The 26,209-nt window shown below is 38.3% G+C and overlaps 1 protein-coding gene across 2 annotated transcripts in view; it reads left to right on the top strand.

Annotated features, from left to right (window-relative positions):
* SOBP (sine oculis binding protein homolog) overlaps positions 1 to 26,209 on the top strand; it is a 64,955-nt gene that overhangs the window by 21,703 nt on the left and 17,043 nt on the right. For both annotated transcript variants that reach the window (XM_053458760.1, XM_053458759.1), the window contains 2 exons: positions 1,270 to 1,421; positions 19,671 to 19,766. In XM_053458760.1, the coding sequence (XP_053314735.1) occupies positions 1,270 to 1,421; positions 19,671 to 19,766 (248 nt within the window). The remainder of the gene's footprint in view (positions 1 to 1,269; positions 1,422 to 19,670; positions 19,767 to 26,209) is intronic.

Below are 26,209 nucleotides of genomic sequence, written 5' to 3'. Positions count from 1 at the left end.
GCATGGGTCAGGACTATACGCTCATCTGTTAGGTATATTGTTAATCTACCCCTGCCTTTTAATCACTGTAAAGAAAACTACAGAATGATCAGTCCGTGTTATACATACTGTAACTAACGATGCAACACTCTGTCATGTATTTTTCATATAACTAATGATATTCAGGTCTATCCGTCAAATACAAAAAAACACCAACAAAAATATTGCCAAAAAATTACGTCTCACAATGTGACCATTTTTTTTTGCATGGAGAGGGAGAAATTCCCTTTTAAATACAGAGAAAGTGCAGGTCAAACCATATTCATGAAATGAATACTGAAATTGATTGTGCGTCTTTTATTGCTTCTGCCATGGTAATAAATTCACACAGAATAATATATTTTGATGAATATCATAATACAAATATACTTGACCTCAGATTCTTTCTATTACAAAATGAATTAGTTAAATTTACATTATTTTTTTTCAGTTGAACTGGACTTTGTGTTTAAATACAAGTCTTTTGTTAGCGTTAAAAAGGTTTTACTGGCATTTAATGACATGGTTACCCTATTTCTTAGCCCTTTGAAGTGTCTTCCATGCTTCACCTGTGAATGCCTACCTGTCATACCTACCAAGGGACAGTCCCTCTTTGTGACTCCCTCTGTCCCGGTTCTTCATGGCAGGCTGAAAACATTGGTTGTTGTTAACATTTAGTAAAAAATATAGATTAAGAAACTAATCTTTTTTTATTTATCTTTTGAATGTGATGTTTTTTATATGTAGTCCATGTGGTTGATTCAGCGCTGGCAAAAACTCATCCTTTGTGGTGACTTTCTATCAGAGACCATGTCCTAATACCAACATGTTTTCTTTTGCTTTTGTTTCTTTCTATTACTGCAAAATCCCTTACAAAAACTAATTTACAACTTCACATCCGTTACTTGGTCAGTGTTGGAATCTACTGACCAAGTGTCATTGTGCCTATCCTGCTGAACATGACAATTTGTTAATTAAATACACAATATCAGAAGAAATATCCCTAGCACCGTTGATTGACAAATTCATGTTTTCCCTTTTAAATGTATGATTGTAGCCTATAAGCAAGTTACACAACATTCGTGCATTCATAGTTTGAAAGAGTTTTTTGGCTTCTGTGGCAGCCTTGAAGTTACAGCTATTGAAGCCTCCTGAATCTGCCATGTTTAATACACCCCTGCGCATTCTCCCTTTTTGGTGCATTTCTTACGGGTATATCTTTTTATTATCATTATTGTCCTTTTATTACAGAGGACGATGTGTCAAATGCACAAATTATGTGTGCTTGGTGCCAGAAAGTTGGAATAAAACGATATTCCTTGAGCATGGGCAGTGAGGTGAAAAGCTTCTGCAGCGAAAAGTGCTTTGCAGCCTGTCGAAGGGCATACTTCAAAAGGAACAAGGTAAGAGGCGGGCAACTTTTTTTCAAAATTACATTTTATGTCCGTATGATGATATATTTTATCCCTATGGAACACCTCCACCCACAAATATATCTAATATAAATATATATGAACATATTATTCAGTTAGTGCCAAAACATGCTTTTCAGGGAACAGGGGGGCATTGGCCCATGTAATCATCCACATACCTACAGAATTAAATAAACTAATAAATCATCATAGTTTCTATCGTATATCCGCCATGCTAAAAAAAAACATTTGGCATAATTATTGTGGAATCCATGTCTGCTTTAACTAAGAAATATCCCAACCCGAGTGCACATAGGTTTGTAGAAGCCATAGCTTTGGGGACATTCCCTGCAATATGTTCTTCCTTGACTGTGAAATGTGATGGTCTGTGTTAGCTGCAGCATGAAACACACCATCCATCACGTAAAATGTGCTTTACCTTGCTACTCAATTCTGCTTTACAATGCCATATTCATCTAAGAAAATCACCAATACTTCGGTAAAGGGGACCACACTTTGAATGTTGATAAGTTGTTGGAAGCTGCATATTTTTTGGCAGTAATATTTGGGTGTCAGTAAATTTGTAATTTTTTTTTAGTTTACCCTTCCTATTAGGCTATTGAAATTGGGGATAAGTATGCCGCTTTGTTCTAGTGTAGTGGGGCATAATGCGGCATGTTGTGTGCCTCCCATATCTCATGGGAAGGCAATGTACCAACATAGCTTGCTCCATTCATGTAACACCCAGGTTCTGATCACTTTATGCTTGAATATGCTTTCTGACTATTGTAATAAATGAGTACACTCTGTACCAGAACATAGGAGCTGGAGTGTATTCTCTTGGCGATGTGCGCTCCCTCTTCCTAATAGACTTCTTTTGCTCCCTTTACAGAATAGATTAAATCACCAGCATCTAAGATAGCAGTACTGGACAGACATGGTACCTGTCTTATGCAGAATATGACTGTTATTTATATCACAGCTATGCCACTCAACACATTCTCGTTTTTCAAACAAGGGTAAAATTGTCACATTTCACCTGCTCACACATGTTCCAAGCTGCAACAATTTAGGATCACATTACAAGACACATTTACAACTGCTGCAGTCCTGCGAACAGTCAGGAGTCTGTGGTCAGGTCAAGTCTTGGATTTCAAAGCAATGTTATATTTTTTTCATACAAGTAAGGCCTATGTGCCCAATATTTATACTTTTTTTTTTCTTGGAACATGGTAGAAGGATAGAGATGATGAGGAATCACATAAAATACACGCATCCAGTAAGGGTATTTAATCCTACGTTAAAGCAGTAATTCTTTGTAACCGAGATCACCGGGAATGGGGTCTGGGAATGCTACATGCATACACTTGGGTACATTATTTTGGTAAATCTTTGGTAAATCGTTGCAGCTGCAGTAATCCACCAATATTCTTCCCATAACTGTGCATTGATTTTATTCCTCTCTGGACATCAGAGACATTTCTAACGAGTTTTCATTGCTAGCCCCAGGGACTTTTGATAAGGATGATGACTTCCTGTGGAGCAAAATTATTTTGTAAGATCATTGAAGCTGTCTGAGTTATTAAAGCATAGATATTGGGTACAAATGCTAATAAAATCACCTCTTGGCTGTTTCATTTAAGACATACAATAATTATAGGTATAAATAGCAGTGTTCTGATTTTATTGTAGTTTTATATAGGTTATCACTCCATTCAAGGCAATAATGTTTGAACACTTAATAGAAGAAACTCTTACAGTTTGATGTATATTACCATTATCATTTCACTGCCTAGTTAGCGGGACATTTTCCTTCTTCTTCCATTGGCTCGCTTCATGATCGGTCTTTATCAGAAACTAGTATATACTACTAATAAAACTGTATCATTATCACACTAACCTTTTTCTTAATGCATTTTATAGAACTTTACAGATACAACCAATGCAATATCCCACTTTAATTCCACATCAACAGTTCACGCGGACTGTAGAGACTGTTGCTAATATTTGTCAATTGTACATTTTTTGCACAAACACAAATATTAAGATTGAAGGCACATTGAAATATTATAAAGCGGTGGTGCCGCATAATCATTTTAAGGAGCCGCTTAGAGCCTCATAGGTCCATGGAGGGTGGAGGTTATGCGGGTGTGAGACTGATTTATCATAATCATAAACTTTACAAAGTTTGACCAGGAGTCGCCGAGTGCACTCCTTCCCTGGGACTCCGGGTCACTTTCATCAATCTTTAGTCATGCCCGCTACCTCCTATTCCCTGCCCACTTCACGTCCACTAGAGTCTAACGGAGTTCAACCCTGACCCCTGAATTAAGCCACACCCCGGAGGACCCGTAGTATGACAGGGTTTTAAAACATCTTAGGGTTAATAATTCTCAGGGTCACACAGTCTTTATACTATACTAACTTTATATACAGTAGTGACATCTGAGTATCCCTGTTGGGCCTTTAATCACTGATATATTACAGTTAAAATCCCTGATTGCATACCAGTGCCTTCAAAATATGTTTACCTTATGGATGTTCATATGAGAAGGTTTGAACCTCCCCCCACACCATCACCAACTTCAGTTGACAAATCAGTAGAATTACCACAGCCTTGTTACAGGGTATAAGCGTGAACTAGTGTGTTTCATTACCCCGGTATAACTTTTTTGAGGTGATATTTGGGCGGTATGAGCTGCAAACTGACTAATGCTCACCAAATAAACACAATAATAATCACATTATACCAATACAATCCTCTACGCTACATTAACAGCAGACTGTAAGATGAGTGGCATGCTTTTTGACATAATTAAACATTTAAGCAGCACACTAGGAATAATCAGCGGTAGTCCACCATTAGGACGTGACATGGGTGACACATTCTTTTTATGAGCAAAACTTAACATTCACAAAATATGAACATAAACTATAATGCTCACAAACCAGAGATAAATGTTTTATTGTCATCTGTAAACTAAAAGCATTATGTCAGTAATATATTTTATCTACAGAATATTTTTTTAACCCTTTGATCGCCATGGATCTGTGCACATTTTTCCCCACCAGGTGCTGGGCCAGTGGTCTGCTATAGTTAAGTTTAGGTTACATCCTATACACAACCTTCTCTTTAACAATTAAAACCTAGGTAAACTGAGCATTCTTTCACTATAAGGGTTAAAGCAGATATGTCACTTTTCTCAGTTCCTGCACTCATACCTCTTAGTATTACAGGTGCCCAGACCTTTGATGGGGTGTGTGGCTGGTGGTGGGGGAAGGGTGAGATCAGAGGCAGGACCTTACCCTGAAATCTACCTTGTGGTGCTCAGCTTCAAAGTGTCACAAGGTGCTACAATCCATTTATTTTATTGCTCCATAGCCTGGTCAATGGAAATCAGAGGATCTTCCCAATTGGCCCATGATCCCCAGTGTCGGCAAAAACAGGACAGCGGACATCTCAGACAGACCGTTCCAAAAACTATGGATTGTGTAACTAAAAAGGGAACTAAAAAGGGGTTATGTACATTTGACAGCTTTATTTGTTAAATAAAGTAACACCAGTAATGGTGTGAACAGATTATACCGTATTTGCTCGATTATAAGACGAGGTTTTTTTCAGAGCAAATGCTCTGAAAAATACCCCTCGTCTTATAATCGGGGTCGTCTTCTAATCAGACCTCAAATAGAGGTCTGATTAGTAGACTAAGATCCAGATCCCCCGCACCGCTGCAGGGGACCTGGATCCTCCTGTCGTCGCCCCCCCCCCTCCCCACACACTTACCGGTGCTTCCGGAGGTGAAGTTGGCAGCGGGGGTTTGTATGCGTCCGTCGCAAATACCTTCCCCGACTGTCAGAGATTAGAGTTCCAGAGTTCCTGATCTCTGACAGCCGGGGAAGGTATTTGCGACGGACGCATACAAACCCCCGCTGCCAACTCCACCTCCTTCCGGCTGCCGCGTAATGAGACGTCAACCCGCTGCCCCGGCAATGCAGCAGGAAATTGGAAGCACCGGTGTGTGTGTGTGTGTGTGTGTGTGTGTGTGTGTGTGTGCCTTTTAACCCCCACTTAGGGGGTTAAAAGGCATATTATGGGGCAGAGTGGCATATAGGGAGGTATAAGGCATTTCAGGAGGCAGAGTGGCGTTAAGGGGGCATTTAATAGAGCACTCTGCCTCCTGAAATGCCTTATACCTCCCTATATACCTCCCTATATGCCACTCTGCCCCATAATATGCCAGAGTGCTCTATATAATGCCTTAACTCCCTTAATGCCACTCTCCCTTAATGCCACTCTGCCTCCTGGAATGCCTTATACCTCCCTATATGCCACTCTGCCCCATAATATGCATTTTAACCCCCTAAATGCCAGAATGGGATATAGGGGTATAAGGCATTTCTGGAGGCAGAGTGGCACATAGGGGGTCAAAAGGCATACCATGGGGCACAGTGGCATATAGAGGGTTAAAAGGCATATCATGGGCCACAGTGCCATATTGGTGCGGCAAGCCTGGGGGCAGATGTGCGTAACTGGGGGACAGGTTGGAAAATACAAGAAATAAAAACAAAAAAAAAATATTTTTCTCAATCATAGCTTTTATTAAAAAAAATAGTTTACATGAATTAACATTTACTGGTAAAACTTTTTTCCTTTAGGGTCGTCTTATATTCAGGCTTTTTCTTTTTTTCCTAAGTTAATATTCAGATTTTGGGGGGTCGTCTTATAATCAGGGTCGTCTTATAATCGAGCAAATACGGTATATCCAAAAAAATACGGACTGTGTATATATACAGTATCTGACCATCACACCTATATGATTATTTATATATATATATATATATATATATATATATGTACACCCCTCACATGTTTGTAAATATTTTATTATATCTTTTCATGTGACAACACTGAAGAAATGACACTCTGCTACAATGTAAAGTAGTGAGACCTAAACCCTATTGAGCATCTGTGGAGCATCCTCACACGGCAGGTGGAGGAGCACAAGGTCTCTAACAACCACCAGCTCCTTGATGGAGAGGACTCCAGTGGCAACCTGTGAAGCTCTGGTGAACGCCATGCCCAAGAGGGCATATATATATAAATAAATAATCATATAGGTGTGATGGTCAGGTCTCTCTCTCTCTCTCTCTCTCTCTCTCTATATATATATATATAGAGAGAGAGAGAGAGAGAGAGAGAGAGAGACACCTGACCATCACACCTATATGAGTTTGTCAGACGTTCTATTCCAAAACCATTAATATGGAGTTGCCCCCTACTTTTTGCGACTATTACAGCCTCCATTCTGGGAAGATTTTAGATTCTGAATTTGTGAGGCCAGGTACTGATGTTGGATGAGAAGGCACGGCTCACAATCAGGGTTCCAATTCATCTCAAGGGTATTCAATAGTGTTACTGTAATGGCTCATGACCTTGCTTTGTGGACAGGGGTATCGTCATGCTGGAACAGGAAGAAAAGCCTTCCCCTAACTGGTGCCGCAATATTAAAAGCATGCAATTGTATAAAATATATTTGTGTACTATAGCATTAATATTTGCCTTCTGTGGAACAAAGGGGCTTTGCCCAAACCATGAAAAACAGACCTAGCTACTCGGCCATAGAAACCAATTTCATGAAGTTCTCTGTGCACACTGCTTGTGCTGATGTTGCTTCCAGAGGCAGGTTGGAACTGTGTAGTGAGTGATGCTACGGAGGACAGGTGATTTTTACACACTATGCACTTTAGCACACACTTCTCAGTAATAGCACTTACAGTGGACCGGGGCAGATCAAGCAGGGCAGAAACTTCAAAAAACTGACTCGTGGCAAAGGCAGCATTCTATGGAATTTTGTTTGCAACTTTCAAACGTAAATTTAGCCCAACATTAAAAGGGCCAAATGGTGCATAGTTAGGGGTATAGCTGGTGACAGGACTTTACTCAAACACTTTATGTGACTGTCACCTAGTAATTATTTATGTAACTAAAATTTTTTGAAGAAGAATGCATTAAATTTACTCATTTTTCTCTTGTTTCTATACACATTATTACATTTTAACTGTAGAACACCGTGATGCACTCATACTCCACAAACATTATGCGTTGCTAGAAAAGAGGGACATCAGAGGAGGAGATGGTGTTTAGTCCAAAAGTGGCCTGGTTTTCTACAGCTCATGAAATAGCAGAAGAAAAAAAATGTTTTTCAGGATCTTACATGAATCCTGGTCTATGTATTCATGTGTGACTGTAGACAGCTTTCCTGGGTTGTGTGGCTGTTGGGATATGATGCTCGTGAGATTCTCAATGCCATGTATCTGGAGCTTATGGTCCTTGTTCTAGTAATGCGGATTGTGCTGCATTCGTGGTTTATGTCTACAACCTATTATACGTGGTTAAGCCTGTCTTGTAGTATAATCATTCTCTTGATATCTTCAATATTGTACGTCTTTTCCTGATCTACCATTGCTCCAAGTTCATCAGTTTCAAAGTCATTGTAGCTTTCAGTGTGGAATATATTTTGCTTAGCTGTAACCTCATCTTTGTACACTGCGTTTGTGACCTGGCCCCTAGCTAAAATAAAATTCCTTAAATTCCTTAAATTACTTAGCTTTTCCTCTTGTATATTTAATATTAATAATCAATGATAGGCTCGCAGAAACAGGGTCTTCATCTCCTTCTGTAACAGTATAACCTCTCATTGTACAGTAATAGTGCTACAGAATCTGCTTTAGAAATGTGATAATAATAATAGTAATAATAATAATAATAAGTTGGTATTATAACATTATCTGCCTTAAAGAATATTTTGGCAAAATAAGTGAGTTATATATTCCACGTTGCTCCAGGATTATCTTATATAAGTTAAAAGAAAGAAAGATTTTTCTTTCAATTGTTGATCCTGGCTATGAACAAAGGGTATTTCTGGTAACAATGTTGGATGACTTCCCCTCTTGGCAGTTAATAGATAGATACTAGAAGATAAATATCTATGTGGAGCAAAGTGACAAAAATCGAAAATGGTTTCACTCTAGATAGATTTGAGATGGTTACTTTTTGACCACCCAGAAAGAAAAGCATAAAGAGCCTGATGGTGGTCTTATATTCTTATTTTGTAGGTGGGATATCTGTTGTGGTTTGGCATTTAAATAAATTGTGTCTTAGTGAATTGACTCTGAGTGAAATTAGTATCATCAAAATTGCATTTTTTTTTAAAGACAATGCTTTGGACTGTAGGAATCTAGATAATCTACCAATTGAATTGTATGTACTTATTTTACTTGTTTAGTTCTAAAAGATGCACCTAGCTCTTTACAGTTTACAATCTAAAACAATGGAGTTACAATATGTACAGTCATTAAGATTGCACAAACATTAAAGGGGTATAGTAAGTATTATTGCATCAGAAAAGGAGGTCCCTGCCTTGAAGATCTTATAGTAAGTTTAATATATAATATTATATATATAAGTTTAATATTCCAATGTCCTTACTTGAGTCAGTCGTCTGCCTAAGACCTACCCGTACCCCTGGTTCTCCATCATAAAGCCACCACACCTGCTGTCTGACTTACAACTGGCTCAGCAGACTCTACCGACATTCTACAGACAGCTGGAGGGTTGGAGAAAAGGCCATTCTCAGCGCTTTCGGCAGATGAAAGTGGTATCACGCATTCTTTCTTTTCAACTATAATTTTGCGAGTTTAAAAAAGGGGCTAAATGTTAACTTAAAACACTTTATCAGTATAGCACACTGGAAGAATGCCATAGTCTACTGTTCACAAAATTATTTAGTATAATAATGAAAATAAAAGATTTATTTTTAAAAAAAAAATACACCATTACAATTTATATTACATTACATTATATTTTACAATTGGTACTGTTGTAAATAATCATTTTTGTTTCTCTTTATTGAGCTTTTCGTGGCATTGACAGTGAATACTTGAGGATGCCTTTGCCATCTCCATGTCTGAATTGAAAAATTACCTAGATACCGTGATTGACATGTAATTGTTTTCCGTATTCCTGGTATTTCTCATGAGCCCAATACAATAGATAATAAGGTGGCATGATCTTAACTCTTGCTTTGGTTTACTTTCCATTTAATGTGTTGAATAGAAAGAGGGACACGAAGGCGGCTCATTCCAGAGTATTTTTTATTTCTATATTTTAATTTCTCTCAATTCCACAAATATACACAAACTTTTCGAGATGTTCTCTGCTGTGCCTCTTGGCGAGTGTGAGTAGCAGAGGACTGGATAGCGCACATTAAGCCAAATGTGTTTCAAGCCATTATATTAATGGGGCACTTGACATTCCCCCAGGCTGAGAGTTGCCAGCCCTCCCCTGTGCGTGGTTTATAGCCAGCTGTGCCACATTTATTGATGGGTTTCCGCCTATACTACTAAATAGTTTTCCCTCTGCTTTGGCATAATGATGATTGTTACAATGAAATATAGTGAAATTATGTAACTTTAGTAAGAATGCCTTCCTTACTATTCTTACAACTGCATCAAACACACCGTATTTAAATTGGAATATGTAAATGATGCTTTTAAAATAATGATTCCATTTTTTTTCTATTTTATTAAACCATCTGTTAATTTAAGGTAGTTGGTGCAGTTATCTCTCTGTACTTCATTCAAAAAAAAGAACATCTACTGTCACATCAAGCTACTTACTCTCTTGGACTCCTTGTACAGAAATGTGCGATTTTAAGGGACAGTCACGCCAAACATGAATGCATATACTAAGTTAGTACTTTGGCAGAAAAAAGTCCCCATTTACATGCTATACACATGACAAAGGGGGTAGGAGCACCGACCAAATGTATTGAAATGATTCTGATAAATCTATGCATTTGGAGATAAAAAAAACCCCAATTATAGATAACACTCATCATATTCCACGAAACGCATATACAAGGACTGGAGTGTACCTTTAACTTTGAAGGATCTTTCCTAATTATGTATTACTCTTCAACGAGTCACTTAAATAGCATTAACGCAAGTGAAATAAGGCTTATTAAACACCGGGCTTATAAACTGTTGCGTATAAGCATGCACTTCATTTCTATAAGCCCCTTAGAATGTAACCGGTAGCAGTTTTTCTTGCTCCCTGTCTAGAGAATCTGGAATCTCTTTCCTTGCACAGGTGCTAAAGTGACTTCCATTAAACACTAGCAGATATTCTTTAGCATGAGGGATTTGGAAGCGTTCCTCCTTCCATCTGTTAGCTGTAGACTGCACTCTAAAAACTGGCTGACCACCCACCTACTCGCCCACGCACCCACACATTGACAATAACTAAACGAGACGGCTGCACTATTATAAGAGAAATCCTGGCAGGCGATAAAAGGGAATTCTTTTATTAGTGTTATTTGGAATGCATAGAACAGAACACATATACACAGCCATGCCTTGTGTGTATGGACTGTGTCGATTTCAGTAATTACTAATTTCGTGAATGTTAAAACATGAGTTATTTCCACCATCCATGCCGGCATGGTGCTGGGTGTTGGAGATTTATTTATATACTATATGTATCTTGTCAGTTGAATTAAATTAGTCATCTTGTATGCCTATAACCTTCTTTTTTGTGCATCCTAAGTAGACTAGAAAAATATATCCAGCTGAGCTTTATCAGTTTGTCAGGTGGTGGTGGTGGGGAAATAATCTTTGCTTAATACACAGATCAATGCAAATGAATGTATATTGTGTTCTTTAAAATGTATTATAAAAGCTTGTCAGAGGGCCCCCATAGCCATCATATCTCTTGCCTTGTAGTAGGCATGCATGCATTCTGCCAGTCTACTGAGCAGACTGGCGTGAAAAGTTCTAGGAGGTCTAACGGGACCCCCGAGTGGATGCCCAGAAAGTGCTCCCATTGCTTTAAGTAGGAGCATTTTCCTGCAGTGATTGACTCCTTCAGGTAGGCAGGTACTGGTGCAAAGGATAGGCTCCAACTACTATGCGTAGGCTATAGGTTCTCGGTAGGGGGAAATACATTGAGACTATGTGTGAAACCTTACCAGAATAAAAGCACTTCAGTTATCTTAATGATCATTGTTGACTAAGTAACATGCTATACTTATTTACATCAGAGGTTACATGAGAATATGCAGGGACTTTCTAACATTAAATAGTAACATTTTCTTTTACATCAAAAGCACTTTGTAATTATGGTACAAAGTGATAGAAGTGGGTCATCTGCTATAGCATCCAACCATATGTTCTTTATACCAAAAAGGCTTAGCATCAGAAATCGGGCTGAACGTAAAGCTGGAGATAAATCCATCACAAGTAATTAAATAAAATCAGATTGCATTAAAATGGAGATATATTGGCAAATATCCGTTAACTGAGATAAAATGTATCTGTATTTTATCTCATTTTTTTTCTTTCCAGTGGGAGCGTTGCTATCAAATTACTTTTGATTTCTGCTATTGAACCCAACCTTTTTTCTCCAGCAGCAGAAATATAGCAAAATTCTCTTAAAAATGTTTAAAAAGGCATTTTCAGGGTATGGGTTCTTGTTTTTACGTCGGATAATACACAGCTGTGAGATATTTTTTCTTCAATCAATCAAAGTCTCTCAGCTGGGGCACCGTTGCAGACCTAGCTGTACCCCCTTTGCCGCATCAAAGGGACTGCACACTACGGGCATTTTCTTTGAGGACGCAATTACCGCAGAAACCCGACAGAGATCAATTAGTCACATGAAAAAGAACCCACGGCACCTGCCATTTTGCTTTAGCTTGATGTACTCAGAATGGGTCAAACAGATTGTGAAGGGTTTGACTTGGGGAACTGTAAACATTGAACCAAAATCTCATTCTGAATGCCAATGATTTGTTTGATAACCTTAGGGATGCCAGCATGTACATTTTCATTGAAATCAGGATTAAGATGTAAAATGCAAGTATTTCTAATCAGGCTTTTTTTTTAAAAAAAAAAACATGTGGCTTTACAAGTTATTGATATTTTAATCCATCCCGTCTCAACCACGCACCACTAGTTTGTGTGTATACTGTGATTAAAATATCAAATGTTGATTTTCAGTTCTTTTTATGTACTGAAGTAACATGAGTATTGATCTAACAATGAAGCTTTATGACCTCTTCTATTTTTTTGTGAGGTATATCCCCGTCCAATGTACTGGGATAAGTGAATCTGATGATCGTAGGCATATGGGCAGATATTTAATTTAAGGTTATTATAAATGTCACCTGCCATTGGCTTTTTTATAATGCAAAGTACTATCCAGTGATGGATTCTCCACTGGTCACACTAGGTGCATCCCTAGGGCTCTGGGGTAGCCGGGAGTGCTAATGGATAAGCTGCCAGCATCCCACTAGCAGCTGCATAGAAGTAGTGGATACATGCCTAGGGGCACCATGAGACTCTTAACCCAGCACGGCTACTATCAGAGAGTTGAAATTCTAAACTCTCCTGCAAACCTGCTTTAGTGAATAAATCCTATAGTGTTAGCAAGGCTCTTAGTTGCACTTTGCCTGTCAAACATATTTCAACAACAAGCGCTTGCTTAGTGATGCACAATTCAATAGACTCTTATCTCAATCCATTCTTTGCTTGCTGGATATGGTGGAACTTTAACCTGTCAGACATGCTTATGCCCTGAAGTCATCGTCGGTCTTAAGTCCACAAGTGCCAGCAGGTGGGGAAGGGTATATATTGGTTTAATAATTGAATATACTTTCTAATAGCAAGACATTGTCTTTTGCTTCAAAGCCATATCTCCTGCCACTACCTAAGAGAGCTACCGTACATTTTGCTTCATCCTAAGGATGTCAAGGTTGAGAGTAATCTTCCATAGAGTGTAGTGACCTCTGTAATGTCTATGAGTTCAGCAGTGAATGGGGGGGGGGGTGCAGGGCCTTTTAATGCCAGGTCTTATTTTTTGTTTCCACTCCAGCTCAGGTCAATATGGATTGTGCATGCTGGAGCCAACCACCACTCAGTGATTTAGAAAGTGTTAAATGCAGCTACTAGGTCATCAGAAGCTTAAACTAAGGATGCCCCCATGAGCTGCTTTGTCCCCCATGTCACACTGATTTCCCCTTGTTAGATTTCACAAATTAGTAGGTGATTTAATTTCTTTTTAATGTTCATTAAAACAAGGCCATATCACAGCAAACCTACAGTGAGGACAACCATACTATGATGTCATATATGTGAATGTCAGTGTAGGGTATTAGTTTATTATCCACTTCCCTTGTCAATTGTGGCTATATTTCATTTAGCAAACGGTAATGGGTTGCATGCAGACGTGAACTTAATTTGAATTTTAACAATACATACATTGGTAGTTTTGTTAGACTAAATTTAGAACCAGCAACCGTTACAATTTGATCATGATTACTTTTCCTCTGCTGGAAGAACTCTCGGATCTTCCTCTGGTCTTGCTTCTATTTTTATGTAAATCTCTTCTTCACGGAACCTGTAATTTATTTTTCATTATTTTTCTTTCTGAAGGTGTATATAAAATGAAGCAGATTATGTATTACAGGTTTTTCATTGAATTGCAGATAAAGGTTAAGGTATGTCGCAATAGTTAACTATATAGACAAGATGTTTTAGGTTTTATCGCTTTTATTCAGTTTGCTGAAGGAAGATCTTAAATGTTTTCATTTTAAATATGATTATGGATGCAATCTGGAGCCTTGTTACATTTTATGTAACTTTTACATGCCAAACACCTGTAGATATTCACTACTTCTTAAATATATTTTTCCTTTTGTTTGTTTTAGAAGCTTTAGCTGCACAGCTCTAGCTTGGATAGTTTGTGTCTTTTTTTTTTTTTTTAAAGCCATGTATTGTTACCCCCCCTATAAACCAAGGCACATAATCCAATAATATTAAGAACATTCTTCACTTCCTTTTGTGCAGGTTGCCACTTTTATCGTTAATGGTTATTTTTCACACTACCTAATTGGAAGTGGCATTCGTTGCCAAAGTCATTTCCACGCTATGGTGAAACACCTGATTGTGTTTACTAGCGCCATATAAATCATGAATATCTGCAGAGACCCGCAATTAATAGCAGAATGGAGAATTCTGGGTTCTTTGTTGCAGTGCTAAACCAACATGGAAGGCATCACCCGCTAGGCTTAACGGGGCTTGGACTTGCATCAAAATGAAGGCACACACCTGGCAACACAGGCAGTCACAGATGCTCCAATAAGAGCAACAATCTGGTCTCATAACAAAATACATTGCATGCTGGAGGCAAGCGTAAATGGATAATCTGCCATAGTTCTCTTGGAATTGCTGCAAAATCCATTGGCTACACAGATGTGTGTTGTACTCTTTTTTTTTGTATGAAAACCTGGCTCTTATGTACACGAGCTACGCAGAATGAGTCTTACAAGGTCATGTTAGTTCCCCAACTGATCAAAATAATATGTGATGGCGCATGAGCTCGTGTTAGAATTGTGCAATATATGAGAAAATATCTCTGAGAATCGCGGGAACTTGTTGATACACATAAACCATGGGAATTATGAAAAAAGGACCTATTCTGGCTTTATGGGGTAGCATTTGCCATCACTAGTGTCTTAAGTAAACCGAGTTCACCAGTAAACACAGCCCTGAAATGACTTGATTTTCTTCTGTGTGGTCTCCCATTTTCCCATTCCATGTAAAAGTGTATTGGGCCAAATATAGACCCCTTTGCAATTATAGGCCATAATTATAAGATATTAGAGAGATATTACATAGAGCCATGAGATCTCTAACCTGCATGCGCATCACCTAATGGTATGATTTTTAAATGAACTTTTCTTTATGTACCGCCATTAAGTCGATTTATTCCAGCAAATGTCTTCAGTGTACAGCTGTGCCCAGTGATAACACAGTGGGTGTACAGGCATCCAAGCGAAGGCAAGCCTTCCACCACATACTGTGATCATTCCGTGTTTTATTGTGGGGCTACATTGCCAGAAATGCCAAGGGCACATTAATATATTATTCAGAGAGCATAGGCAACAGCAGTTCCAGACTGGCAGCATGGCAAGACATCAAATACTATAATAGTTGGCTCAATATCTTTGCATAGTCTGTCTACTAGACATACTACTAGATACCCCAGCTTTGTTCTTAATCCGTCTAAGTATGAGGTACACACCATTGTAGTTGCAAAGTCCATTTGGTGTGAGATTCCCATAATCCTATATCCCAAGCATCTGTATTTAGGAGGGACCCAAATCTTTCCTTTCCTCCCATGATCCATGTGCCCCTTTTTCCTCCCTTGATGCCCCCTTTTGCATGGAACACAAAATGTATGGTGGGTATTGAGTGCATCGCAGTGTTCTATGGCCTTAAATGACAATTAAATATCTAAATATTCTAAATATCAAATGTATGTTCCTCAGTAGCTATCAACGAGTCACAAAGTCAAATAATAAATCCCTACCTCCTAACCACACCCCGTAAAATGGTGGCATTTGGCCACACTGGCCATCTCCTCTTTTAATTCTATTGCGACTATCCTCATTCATGTGATCGTGCCCCATGTTGAGTTATTTGCCCAAGCATTGATCCACTATGACCCTTATAGTTCATGGTTGCTCCTGCAAGAATACCCATACCAGGGAGATACACCAGCCCAGGTGACTCAACCTCTCCCTTTATATGTGAAAATATTTGCTTTAATAGTGAATTGTTTCTTCTTTACTAAATAGCCTACTTTATTGTGGTTAAGAGCTCATTTTCTACTAACCACTGTACTGAAAGGAAACGTGTAAGTATGGATTTACATTTTGCCATAAAACATTCATAAGCATAAACATATCCTTGCAGCTTGTGGAATTAAGAGAAAAGATAGATGTATACACAAGATGTATTTATATAACAATATGTATTTTAATTAGGATACTGCAACCACATGAACAACAAGAACACTGAGTCCCATAGGTTTCACAACTCTATTCAGAAACATACATATCAATAATGTAGTGGAATAATGTATATACAGTATATAAAGCATTCTTCTAGGGCTGTAAAGGATGTAGTAAAGTATTTTAAATCCCGAGCTCTCAATGGTCATTTAAAAGGGAGAACGTTGTGGGTCCTACAGTTTTCTTAAGATTAATCCTTTGGTGAACACGTTGAAGTGGTTCTTGCAACAGGGTCTTGGTCCAGCATAAAAAAAAATTAAACACAGCATCTACTAGAGTACACCACTTATTCTCATATTCTTAAAATAATAATAAGTAGATTGAGACCCAGAGTAGATACAGCTTTATTATTGAATGTTTGTATAGTACTGCTGGACTATTTTAAAGAAATGTTTACACATCAACTTTTTGTGTCCTGCTTAAGTTTCCTATTTCATAGTTACATATATGTTCAAGACAGAATACAATCAGTTCCAATAAGTAGACCATATTAATGCAAAATGTTCAGCATGTTCAGAAGTGAGAACATCTATTTGACAGTGGGGGTCAAGGGAACAAAGATAGAATTGGTGAATAATAACAAACGTGTTTATAAGGAGTCAAATGTAGAGGGGATGGTAAGGAGAAAAACCAAAAGGGCCAGAAGGAAGAAAAGGGGAAGCAAGATAAAAGAACATACTGAAAAGTTAAGAGGTCTCACCTTTTCCCCAGGTTGAAGAACCATTTTCATTAGAAGGATTGAGTCCAGAGCAGCCACAAGAGGCAAACCTTAGGTACCCCTATCCACCAGGTCCATCTAAGGTCATCCACTATAAGATCCCCCTCCACACTCTTTTTCTTTTCCAGGACAGTAGAAGACATTCTGCCTTTCCAGTACTTATTATCCCAGACACCCCTACCATGAAATGTAATAGCCTTACAAAGTTATTGGGTATTGGAGGAGGCTGCATATACAAAATGGGTGCCTATAGGTAGGGCGGAAGCATCAGGAATCTTTAAGATTATCCCTGGTATCCCAAGCTTTCAGCAGAATGTGGAAGGCTTATGTTTGTAATTTTTGTGAGAGCTGTGGTGTATTGAAACTTCGAGGGGACATAAACTAAATAGCCACATGCAAAATGTAATTACAAAAAAATAGCGGGCATGCGAAAATAAACTTAAAATTTCAGCAGCACTAATTTAAATTGAACAGATGCACAACAAAAACTAGACTGCATTGGATGAGTTTGTGTGTTATTGAGCTTGTAATCTATGCTCTGAAGCAAAGTTAGTGTAAGAGGACAACTTGCTGCTAACCTTGGCTAAAGGTCATGAATGTTATATGAGATCCCCAATATGACCATGAGGCCATTTCCTACACATGTTCATGCCCTTCATATAATGTTTTTTTGTTGGCATGAGCATCAGGAATGACCGGAAAGGGTCAGACAGCCCTTCCAAAAGCATTGTAACATTTTCACATCCGAATGGGGAGCTACGATTGTATTTTCTTTCTTTTGTTGTGGGGTCTTTTTTACTTTAATGGGTCACGATTTGCCGCAAACATGGCTGTTCCTGAGTCCTTATTGCCCTGGAGGTCCTTGCGTTGAGACCTGAGATTTTAATGGTCACCTCATCAGTAAAACGGGTTTGTCCCAATGTGTGTGTTTGCACATATATATATTTTATGTAAACAGAGCCTTTGGGCTGCAATTCGTTATGCAGCAAATCCCTGCATTGCTACAAACTCGGCATGGCGTGTTCCTGTTGGGATGCAGAGGATCGATGCACGAGGAAACCTGGCACTGGAGTCTAATGCTCTTATTTGCATAAGCTCACTGATGGCGTGCCAGCTTACCAGAAGTATACTTTGTGATAACTTGGTGACAGCACCTTGAGGTTTACAAGCTTTATGGGAAACAGCAGATTTTGTGCCTCTTGTGATTTATAGATGAACGTAGTTACCTCTCAACTTTTACCTGTGCTAATCAGCAATGGTTTGGCACTTTTTTACTTTAGGAAAGCACGCATGAATACCCGCTGCTCGCAGAATGGCTCCTGTTTGTACCATGCCTTTCACCCCCCCCCATCTACTCCACAGGCGCTTTTATTTTTTAAACGAGTTGGCTTCACGCCAGAGAACTATCATTTTAATGCAGTGTAAAATGGAATATACATAATTATATGCAAGCCATATGGGCTGGAAACAGCTCAACTGTGAATTTTAGGAGGCACGGGGAAAAAAAAGCCCAAACTAGACAGACTGAACGGCTGAAAGAGATGAATTTAGAGCGAAGCAGAGAGCAAATGTCACAGAAATTAACGTTTTAATGAGTGCATCTCTGACAGTCCCACTCTCACCTACCTCTACTCACGTGAACCACACAGTAATGTATGTAGGAAATACTATTTCTACAATTAACATTTGAGATCGAAATAACATAACACTGAACGATGCATTATTGTTGAAAATTTGGAATGAAGTGCTTTCATTATTGATAGTTTTGGACCTCTCGTGAGCCCCGGCCTGCATCATCATCATCTTCTCCTGGCGGTGTTTTCCAGCGGTTGCTACAAACAAGTAAAAAGTCACATTTGTTAAATAACTTAGCAAGCAATGGCAAATGCATTCGGAAACACTGCGCAGCCGTTACACGTAATGGTTTCTTTCTTACAGCAGCTTAAGCTTTTGAGAGCCAGGAACTGAGTAACAGATTACACAGCAATGGCTTGTGCTCTCCTGACATTTAAGTTAGCAACACAATGGGGATCAAACTCTACACCTTAACACACAATCTGTTTTCAGTATAATAAAGTATAATACAGTATAATAATATATTCACGTGTTTCCAAAAGAAATCCTAAAACTTATGATCAATGGCAAAGCGTTATTCTTCTCTTGGGTACCAGATGCTGTCCATTTAAACATTTAACCATGTGCAACTGAGCTACACGTGCATTATACACAACTTATATTATTACCTAAATGGCATATCAATTCAGCAATTACCCCTGCTTTACTAAAAAACGCCAATGCCCCCCTGTTCTTAAACTATTGCCCGCCCCTGTAAGGGGCACTTGAAAAAGACACCAGATTTCCCCATTGTAGAAGAATGTACAGAACAGATTTATGTTCAACATTTATTTTTACAGTATTGTAGGTTGTTGTGCACATATGGCAATATACATATACATATAAAGATGTAATGTTTTTATTTATCTTTTGTTTTATGTTTGACATTTTGTTTTTGTTTGTTGTTTTTTTTCTTCCTTTTGTTTTCTAAGCTGTTATGAATTTAGCCATTTTCTTTCAAGTCCCTAAATAGGCCATTATATCTCCCTTCAGGCTAGAGATGAAGATGGACATGGTGAAAATTTCCCCCAGCAGCACTATGCTAAGGAAACTCCGAGACTTGCCTTCAAGAATAACTGCGAGCTACTTGTAAGAATAATAATATTTAAACAAGTCGAGATTGTTACTTTAGCACAGTGTAAATGCTTAAATTTGTTAAAGCTAGTTCTTCGGAAAATATGAACTTGTATAGTATTGTGTATGCTGCTAATGCTAATTCTGATATATTTCTAAGATATATATATGACCATATGCTTTAAACCAGAGTATAGAATTAGATTCTCTTCTTTTTAAGATTTCTGATAGCAACCTAATTTTAGTATGGTTTTGATGAAGAAAGACAGCATTTATTAAAATTAAATGGTTTCATTCAATTGAATGCATTTTAAATGTGATGATATTTTATTTATGAAAAATGTTTTCTTTAATCCTTAAATAACTTGGTTCTGAGCACTAAGTAATTGCTTAGGAGGTTTTGGAAAGCTCAGTATGGGATTTGAACTGCATTAGGTATCATTTTCTACAAAATAGATTATGAGATGATCACAGTCTATTATAAATGTGTGTAAGTATATATATATATGTGTGTGTGTATTTACAAGTATATACATGTATTATACGTATAGCTGTTTAAATGTAATATATATATATATATATATATATATATATATATTATTCCCTAAAGACTAAGACCTGTTACCAGAGACAAAATAATTACATAAGCCAATGAAGTAGTTTTATGTTTCAATTGATAGTTTAGGTTTTTACACATTATTTTATATATATAAAAAAAACATTTCTCATCTGGCTCATTTATTACATCTGAAGCAGTGATTCCTGATTTATTTTTTACCTGCTTACATTGTGTTATTTATTTTAGTCATAAAAATGAGCAGAAATTTTCAATTGTTAAGAGACAGGTTAAAATAAGCGTGCATGAAGAATACAGAAAAGAAAAACTACATATACAGAGTTAATGTTCTGGACAATTCAGGCTAAACAGAAAAATACTACAGGCACGGTAATAATTCAAAGGTAGCTTACAGAAAATACAAGTGGCTATTAAAAAGAGCTGTGTGTCATCATTAAATAGGTGATGGCTGGACATGTATGCTCAGCTGGAAAGGAGAGCAAATTAATACAGAAAGCGAGTACAGCAAAAAGGGATTTGTAATTGTGGAAAAGGAAATAGGGCAGCTTATAGTCATGGAAGGAGGATACTAAGAATTTAATGAACTAGAAAAAGAAATCTCAATTTTATTGACATATTAAAGGAAACTTTCCTCACTTTTATAGTCCCCTGAATCAACCATGATATCCGGCAGTATTGTGGCTTGAGCTATACTAACCAGTATATTACTAGATTGTACATTCATTGGCTAATCTCATCTCCGTCTTGTGACATCAGTGCCATCTACTTTTTCAAATCTTTCTATTATTATAACTACTTCAATTCTTCAATTCAGCTCATTTTCATTTTTTTAAACCTCTCCATTCAATAATCTTTTCAACCCTTCCTTCCTCATTCAGCTTAACTTTTTACAGCCCGAAAAGTCACAATAATGTGAATTGTGTAAATATACTATATTATATACTATATACTATATTATTTTTTAAAATGTTTTACACAATTAGGAATGACTGGATTACAGGCCCCAGCCCCTTAAACAAACTTGTCTCATTTGTCAATTTGAAATATTTGAGATATGTAGTGTCCGCCTGGCCGCCATCAGGGGGATACACCAAGTGTTGATGTACAAGCCCCCCCGCTTGGCCCTGGGGTTGCACTGAGGCGGATGCATGGCACCCAGGTGCCAGTAGCTGAACTGCGCAGTAGGGGTCGCGTAACATGAACTACGGGACCCTGCGGTAGTACAGACACCGGTGTAAAGAAGACCCCCCACGCCTCCAACACCATCTCCACCCCCTCCCTAGGATACTGCTAGTCTGTTGCTTCGGCCTGCGTTTCGTCCGGCCTAACAAGCTGAGTCTGAGTGCCCTGGATATGATGTCATTTCCCAGTGCTCAGACTTTGAGGGAGCTGAAGGCCTGAGCAAGTATGTGTGATAAATGGAATGAATGAGTATTTAAATGTTTGTGAATGAGTGTGTTATAGCACGGATGTGTAAGGGGGGTGGTGGTGGTAGCATGGCATAGGGAGGCTGTACTCACACTCCTATCATCCCCAGGTTCCAGCATGTACTGGCTGCCTTGGCTTGATAGGAGTGTGATTGCTGTTAGCAGTTATATATATACCTCCAGAAATGCCTTTTAACCCCCTATATGCCACTCTGCCCCGTGATATGCCTTTTAACCCCCTATATGCCACTCTGGCTTATAGGGGATTAAAAGGCATATCATGGGGCAGAGTGGCATATAGGAGGGTATAAGACATTTCTGGAGGCAGAGTGGCATATAGAGGGTTAAAAGGCACATCATGGGGCAGACTGGCAAATAGGGGGTATAAGGCATTTCTGGGGGCAGAGTGGCAACCCTGGGGGCAGATGTGCATAACTGGGGGGGCGCAGGTTGGCAAATAAAAGGAAATAAAAAAAAATATATATTTTTCTCAATCGTAGCTTTTATTAAATATGAAAAAATTGTTTACATGAATTAATATTTACTAGTAAAACTTTTTTTCCTATAGGGTAGTCTTATATTCAGGCTTTTTGTTTTTTTCCTAAATTAATATTTAGATTTGGGGGGGGGTCGTCTTATAATCAGGGTCGTCTTATAATCGAGCAAATACGGTATATATATATATATATATATATATATATATATATATACACACACACACACCCTAGCAAGGTATATTACATTGGATAGTGTGTGCATGTATATGAGAGTGTGCTGTTAGCATATGGTGTTGTGTGTGTTACTGTATGGCAGTAACACACTGTGTTAGTCTCTGTGTGTATTGGTGTATGGGGTTATCATGTCTGGATGAATATAGGCTGTTAGTGTGTGCTACTGTAAGATGTTAGTGTTTCTGAGCATAGAATGTTTTCATGAGTGTGTCTGTTACTGTATGGATGTTAGAGCATGTAAGTGTTATATTAGTGTATAGTGTAAGCATGAGTGAATGCATGTTTGTATTCAGTATTAGCATGTGTGTGTGGTTGGTTTCAGTGTATTGTGTTATCATTAGTTTGTGTGTCAGTGTATAGTGTTGGGGTGTCAGAGGTGAGCCTAGGGTTAGTGGTGCCTAGGAGAGGAAGAAGAGTAGCGGGAGAAAGAATGTGTATGTGTGAATGTAAGTGTATAGTGTTAGAATGAGTGGGTGTTGGAGCAAGTTTGCGTGTTAGTATGTATGCGTGTGAGTTATTGAGGGGGCCTGAAGAAATACTGCACCCAGGTGCCACTATCCCTAGGCTCGCCTATGTTCTCATAAGGTGTGCTTATGGGAGGATTTTCAGACAGGATAGGGCAAATGGCGTGAGCCATAGGAAAATAGGATGGACATGGGCCAGGCTGATGGGAGGTGCATGTGGGCCCAGGTATTAAGCATGTACTGGGCCCAAAGATTCCTGATGGCGCCCCTGAGTGGATGTATCAGGTATTATATGAGTTGTTAATATGTTCCATCTTTAAGCACCATGAACACCAATTTATGTAGCTCATAAATTTCCAAATAGTGAAAAAAAAGCTCTTTCTTGACAACTATACAATAATTGAAATTCATTCATAACATATTTGTAATACTGTTGTGTTTTATTTCCTGCAAGAAAGCCTCTGTCGCTCTGGGTTTGGTTATTAGCACATATTTGCTGTTGACACTTTTGTGTTGTTTTGCTTTCTTGTTGTGAAAGGCCTTTTTTTTGCTAAATATGAACTGAATCTGAAATGACTGCCGACAGTAAGAATGATTGTTCTCTGAAAAGATAGCCTAATTGGGTGTTTATCAGCGGTATAGAGCACGGGCATGATTTACAGCAGCCCTGAATAGTTAATAAATTCATTTTCGATTATTTTGTATTGGCTGTAATATTTTTGTATGAGTTTGGCTATGTTACGCTCACTTTCCTTTCTATGTCAAGTTTTAGCTGTGCTTTCTATGATTAAGATCCTTTTTAAGTTATTGGTTGAATATATGCTTTACATTTCCACTTCATATTAGCATTTTTCAGTATATTGCATTTTTTTTCTTAGATTTTTGCTAATACGTGTAGGTGGTATAATATGAACCACATATCGAAGTGGGAGTTATAAGTTAATTTTTATCATTGTGCTGCTTTTCTATTATTATCTATATAGGATATCACATGCTGTTAGGACACTATAAAATCAAATAGATGTCACATCCTATACTTTACTGTTGGAAATGTTGGTACTGTTTTCTCAGCATGAGTCAATACCTGTCATCTTCTAGATTGCTTCCTGGGGAACTCTCGGCTTTGTAATTGAACAATACAGCTTAAATGCATGCAGATTTGGCAGTCCTCCCCAGTGGGACAGCTAGTAGAAGCATGTTTTGGATTTCAGATAGTGATGGGTTCATTAGGAGTATCTTTTAAGAAGAAGAGATTTCAGCCCCAAAAGGCAAGGTTTGTTAAATGGTTGAATAGATATTAAGACCAATGCAAAATGGCAACTTTCTCAGTTGTAGGGGCCTAGACACAAATAGCTTCAGTAAACAGTATTCTGTCTTCATAATTTTATTTTTATAAAAATAAGTATTTTTAGCTGATAGCAAGCGTATAAGTTCCATTTAAGTAGGTAGTAAGAATGGCTATTTTGGTTTGGCCTTTGAAAGGCATTCTTAACTGTACAGACCCTGGTGAAGGCAGGATAATGTGCCCAGGAACCTTTTTGGCAAAAAGAGCATTCGCGTTAATGTCTAGATCAATCTCTATTTGAAGCAGGTGTGAGTCTAGGGTTAGTGACAACTGGGTGCACTATTTCTTACGGCCCCTCGTAACTATCTCACAGAATAACTCACTATAACACCATACTCAAACACACAGTCACTATAACACCATACACCCACACACTGTCTAACACCACAGACTACCACTCCCCCACACGCATGCTAACACCATACACATTCTAACGCTATTCGCTAATACACAATACATACTGCAACACCATACATGCACGGACACACTCTCTTTTCCTCTCCCCCTCATCTACATCTAACGCAGCCCCTCTATCCCTCTCTCTCACTCTACCATCCACATTATAGCTTGCACAGCTCTCTTGCTTGCTTGACCCTTCTTATCTCAAGGTATTGGATTTGAGAGCTTCATTGCCCTCACTGTAAAGACTTTTACTATACATACCCAATACATTTATAAACACATGTATAAATCAGTGAGGGTCGTTTATCACATGAATTCATGTGAATGTTCCTGAAGTGACCGAACTAAGCCGTTCCACAAGCAGAGCAAGTCCCACATGGACAACAAAGAGAGATAAAACTCCCAAGGAGGACAGGCTATGAAGCAGCTGTCCGTTCTTGTTTGAGCATCTTATATTTGCTTTGTACCTTAGAATAATATGATCCTTGATCATGAGATGCTATTCTTTTCAGTTCCACACTGTGACTGTGAGCAAAATTCACAATCATCAATTCCACAAGAATTTTTACATTTCGCAATATAGTTCTTGAAACTGAGACTTGCTTTTCACTAGAGGTCTATCAAATCCACAGGGGTTCTTTGTAAAATAAGAGATGCTGTGCTAATGGGTTGTCAAGTAATTTCCAAGCAACAAGGAAGCAAAGTGCTTTCTTACCTTCAGGGTTTGCTGATTATTTTCCACTTTTCTTGCTAATTGCTATGATGGCCTATTTACCTCTCACAGTATATATGCTTGGAGGTGGCTGTGGGGCTGGTTAGGAGACCTCTGGAATGGTACTCCCATTGGAATTAGGTACTCCCAATAGTGGCAAGTCTTGAATGTATGGTTTAGGAAACAGCAACTTTTAGTTTTAAGGTAAAAAAAAAAAAAAATAACTGTACAGCTTGATCCGTTAAACTAGGCCAAATGTCCTCCGGCAACATCTACCCCTGTTCATGTGTCATTCTGTTCATCTGCTGGTGAGACACATTCTATTAAAGGTAAACCATTCTGATTATAACATTAAGGATAATTAAGTGGTTTCCTGTTTTCCAAGAATATAGGGTTCCCTAGAAATGTCAATATCAATTGGGTTAGTTGGGCAAGTTACTAAGCCATTTATCTCTAGTGGCTTTTGAGAAATTGTTTGGGTAGAGGGGACAAAAACCACCATCAGTAGCAAAATTATAGCTATATGGATCTAAAGTAACTGTATTTCATGCACTTGCCACATTTTGTCTTTTTTAAGAATGCATTGGGCTTGTTATGAAAAACAAAAGGGACACTCTGGTGTCCCAGAACAGGATCTTTAACAAAGAAGGAAAACTTTAACCCCTTCAAGACAATTCACAGAAAAACATCACATTGGCGACAATTGATGTGACTTTCAAAGGGTGTAGATCGCTTTCTTCACCCAAATGGTGTAGCTGTAAGGCCTGGATCTCAAGGCATTCAGCAAGACCTGGAGCAAG

The sequence above is a fragment of the Spea bombifrons genome, chromosome 3 (genome assembly GCF_027358695.1).
Source record: "Spea bombifrons isolate aSpeBom1 chromosome 3, aSpeBom1.2.pri, whole genome shotgun sequence".
Lineage (NCBI taxonomy): Eukaryota > Metazoa > Chordata > Amphibia > Anura > Pelobatidae > Spea > Spea bombifrons.
This window is presented reverse-complemented; position numbering and strand designations above follow the sequence as displayed.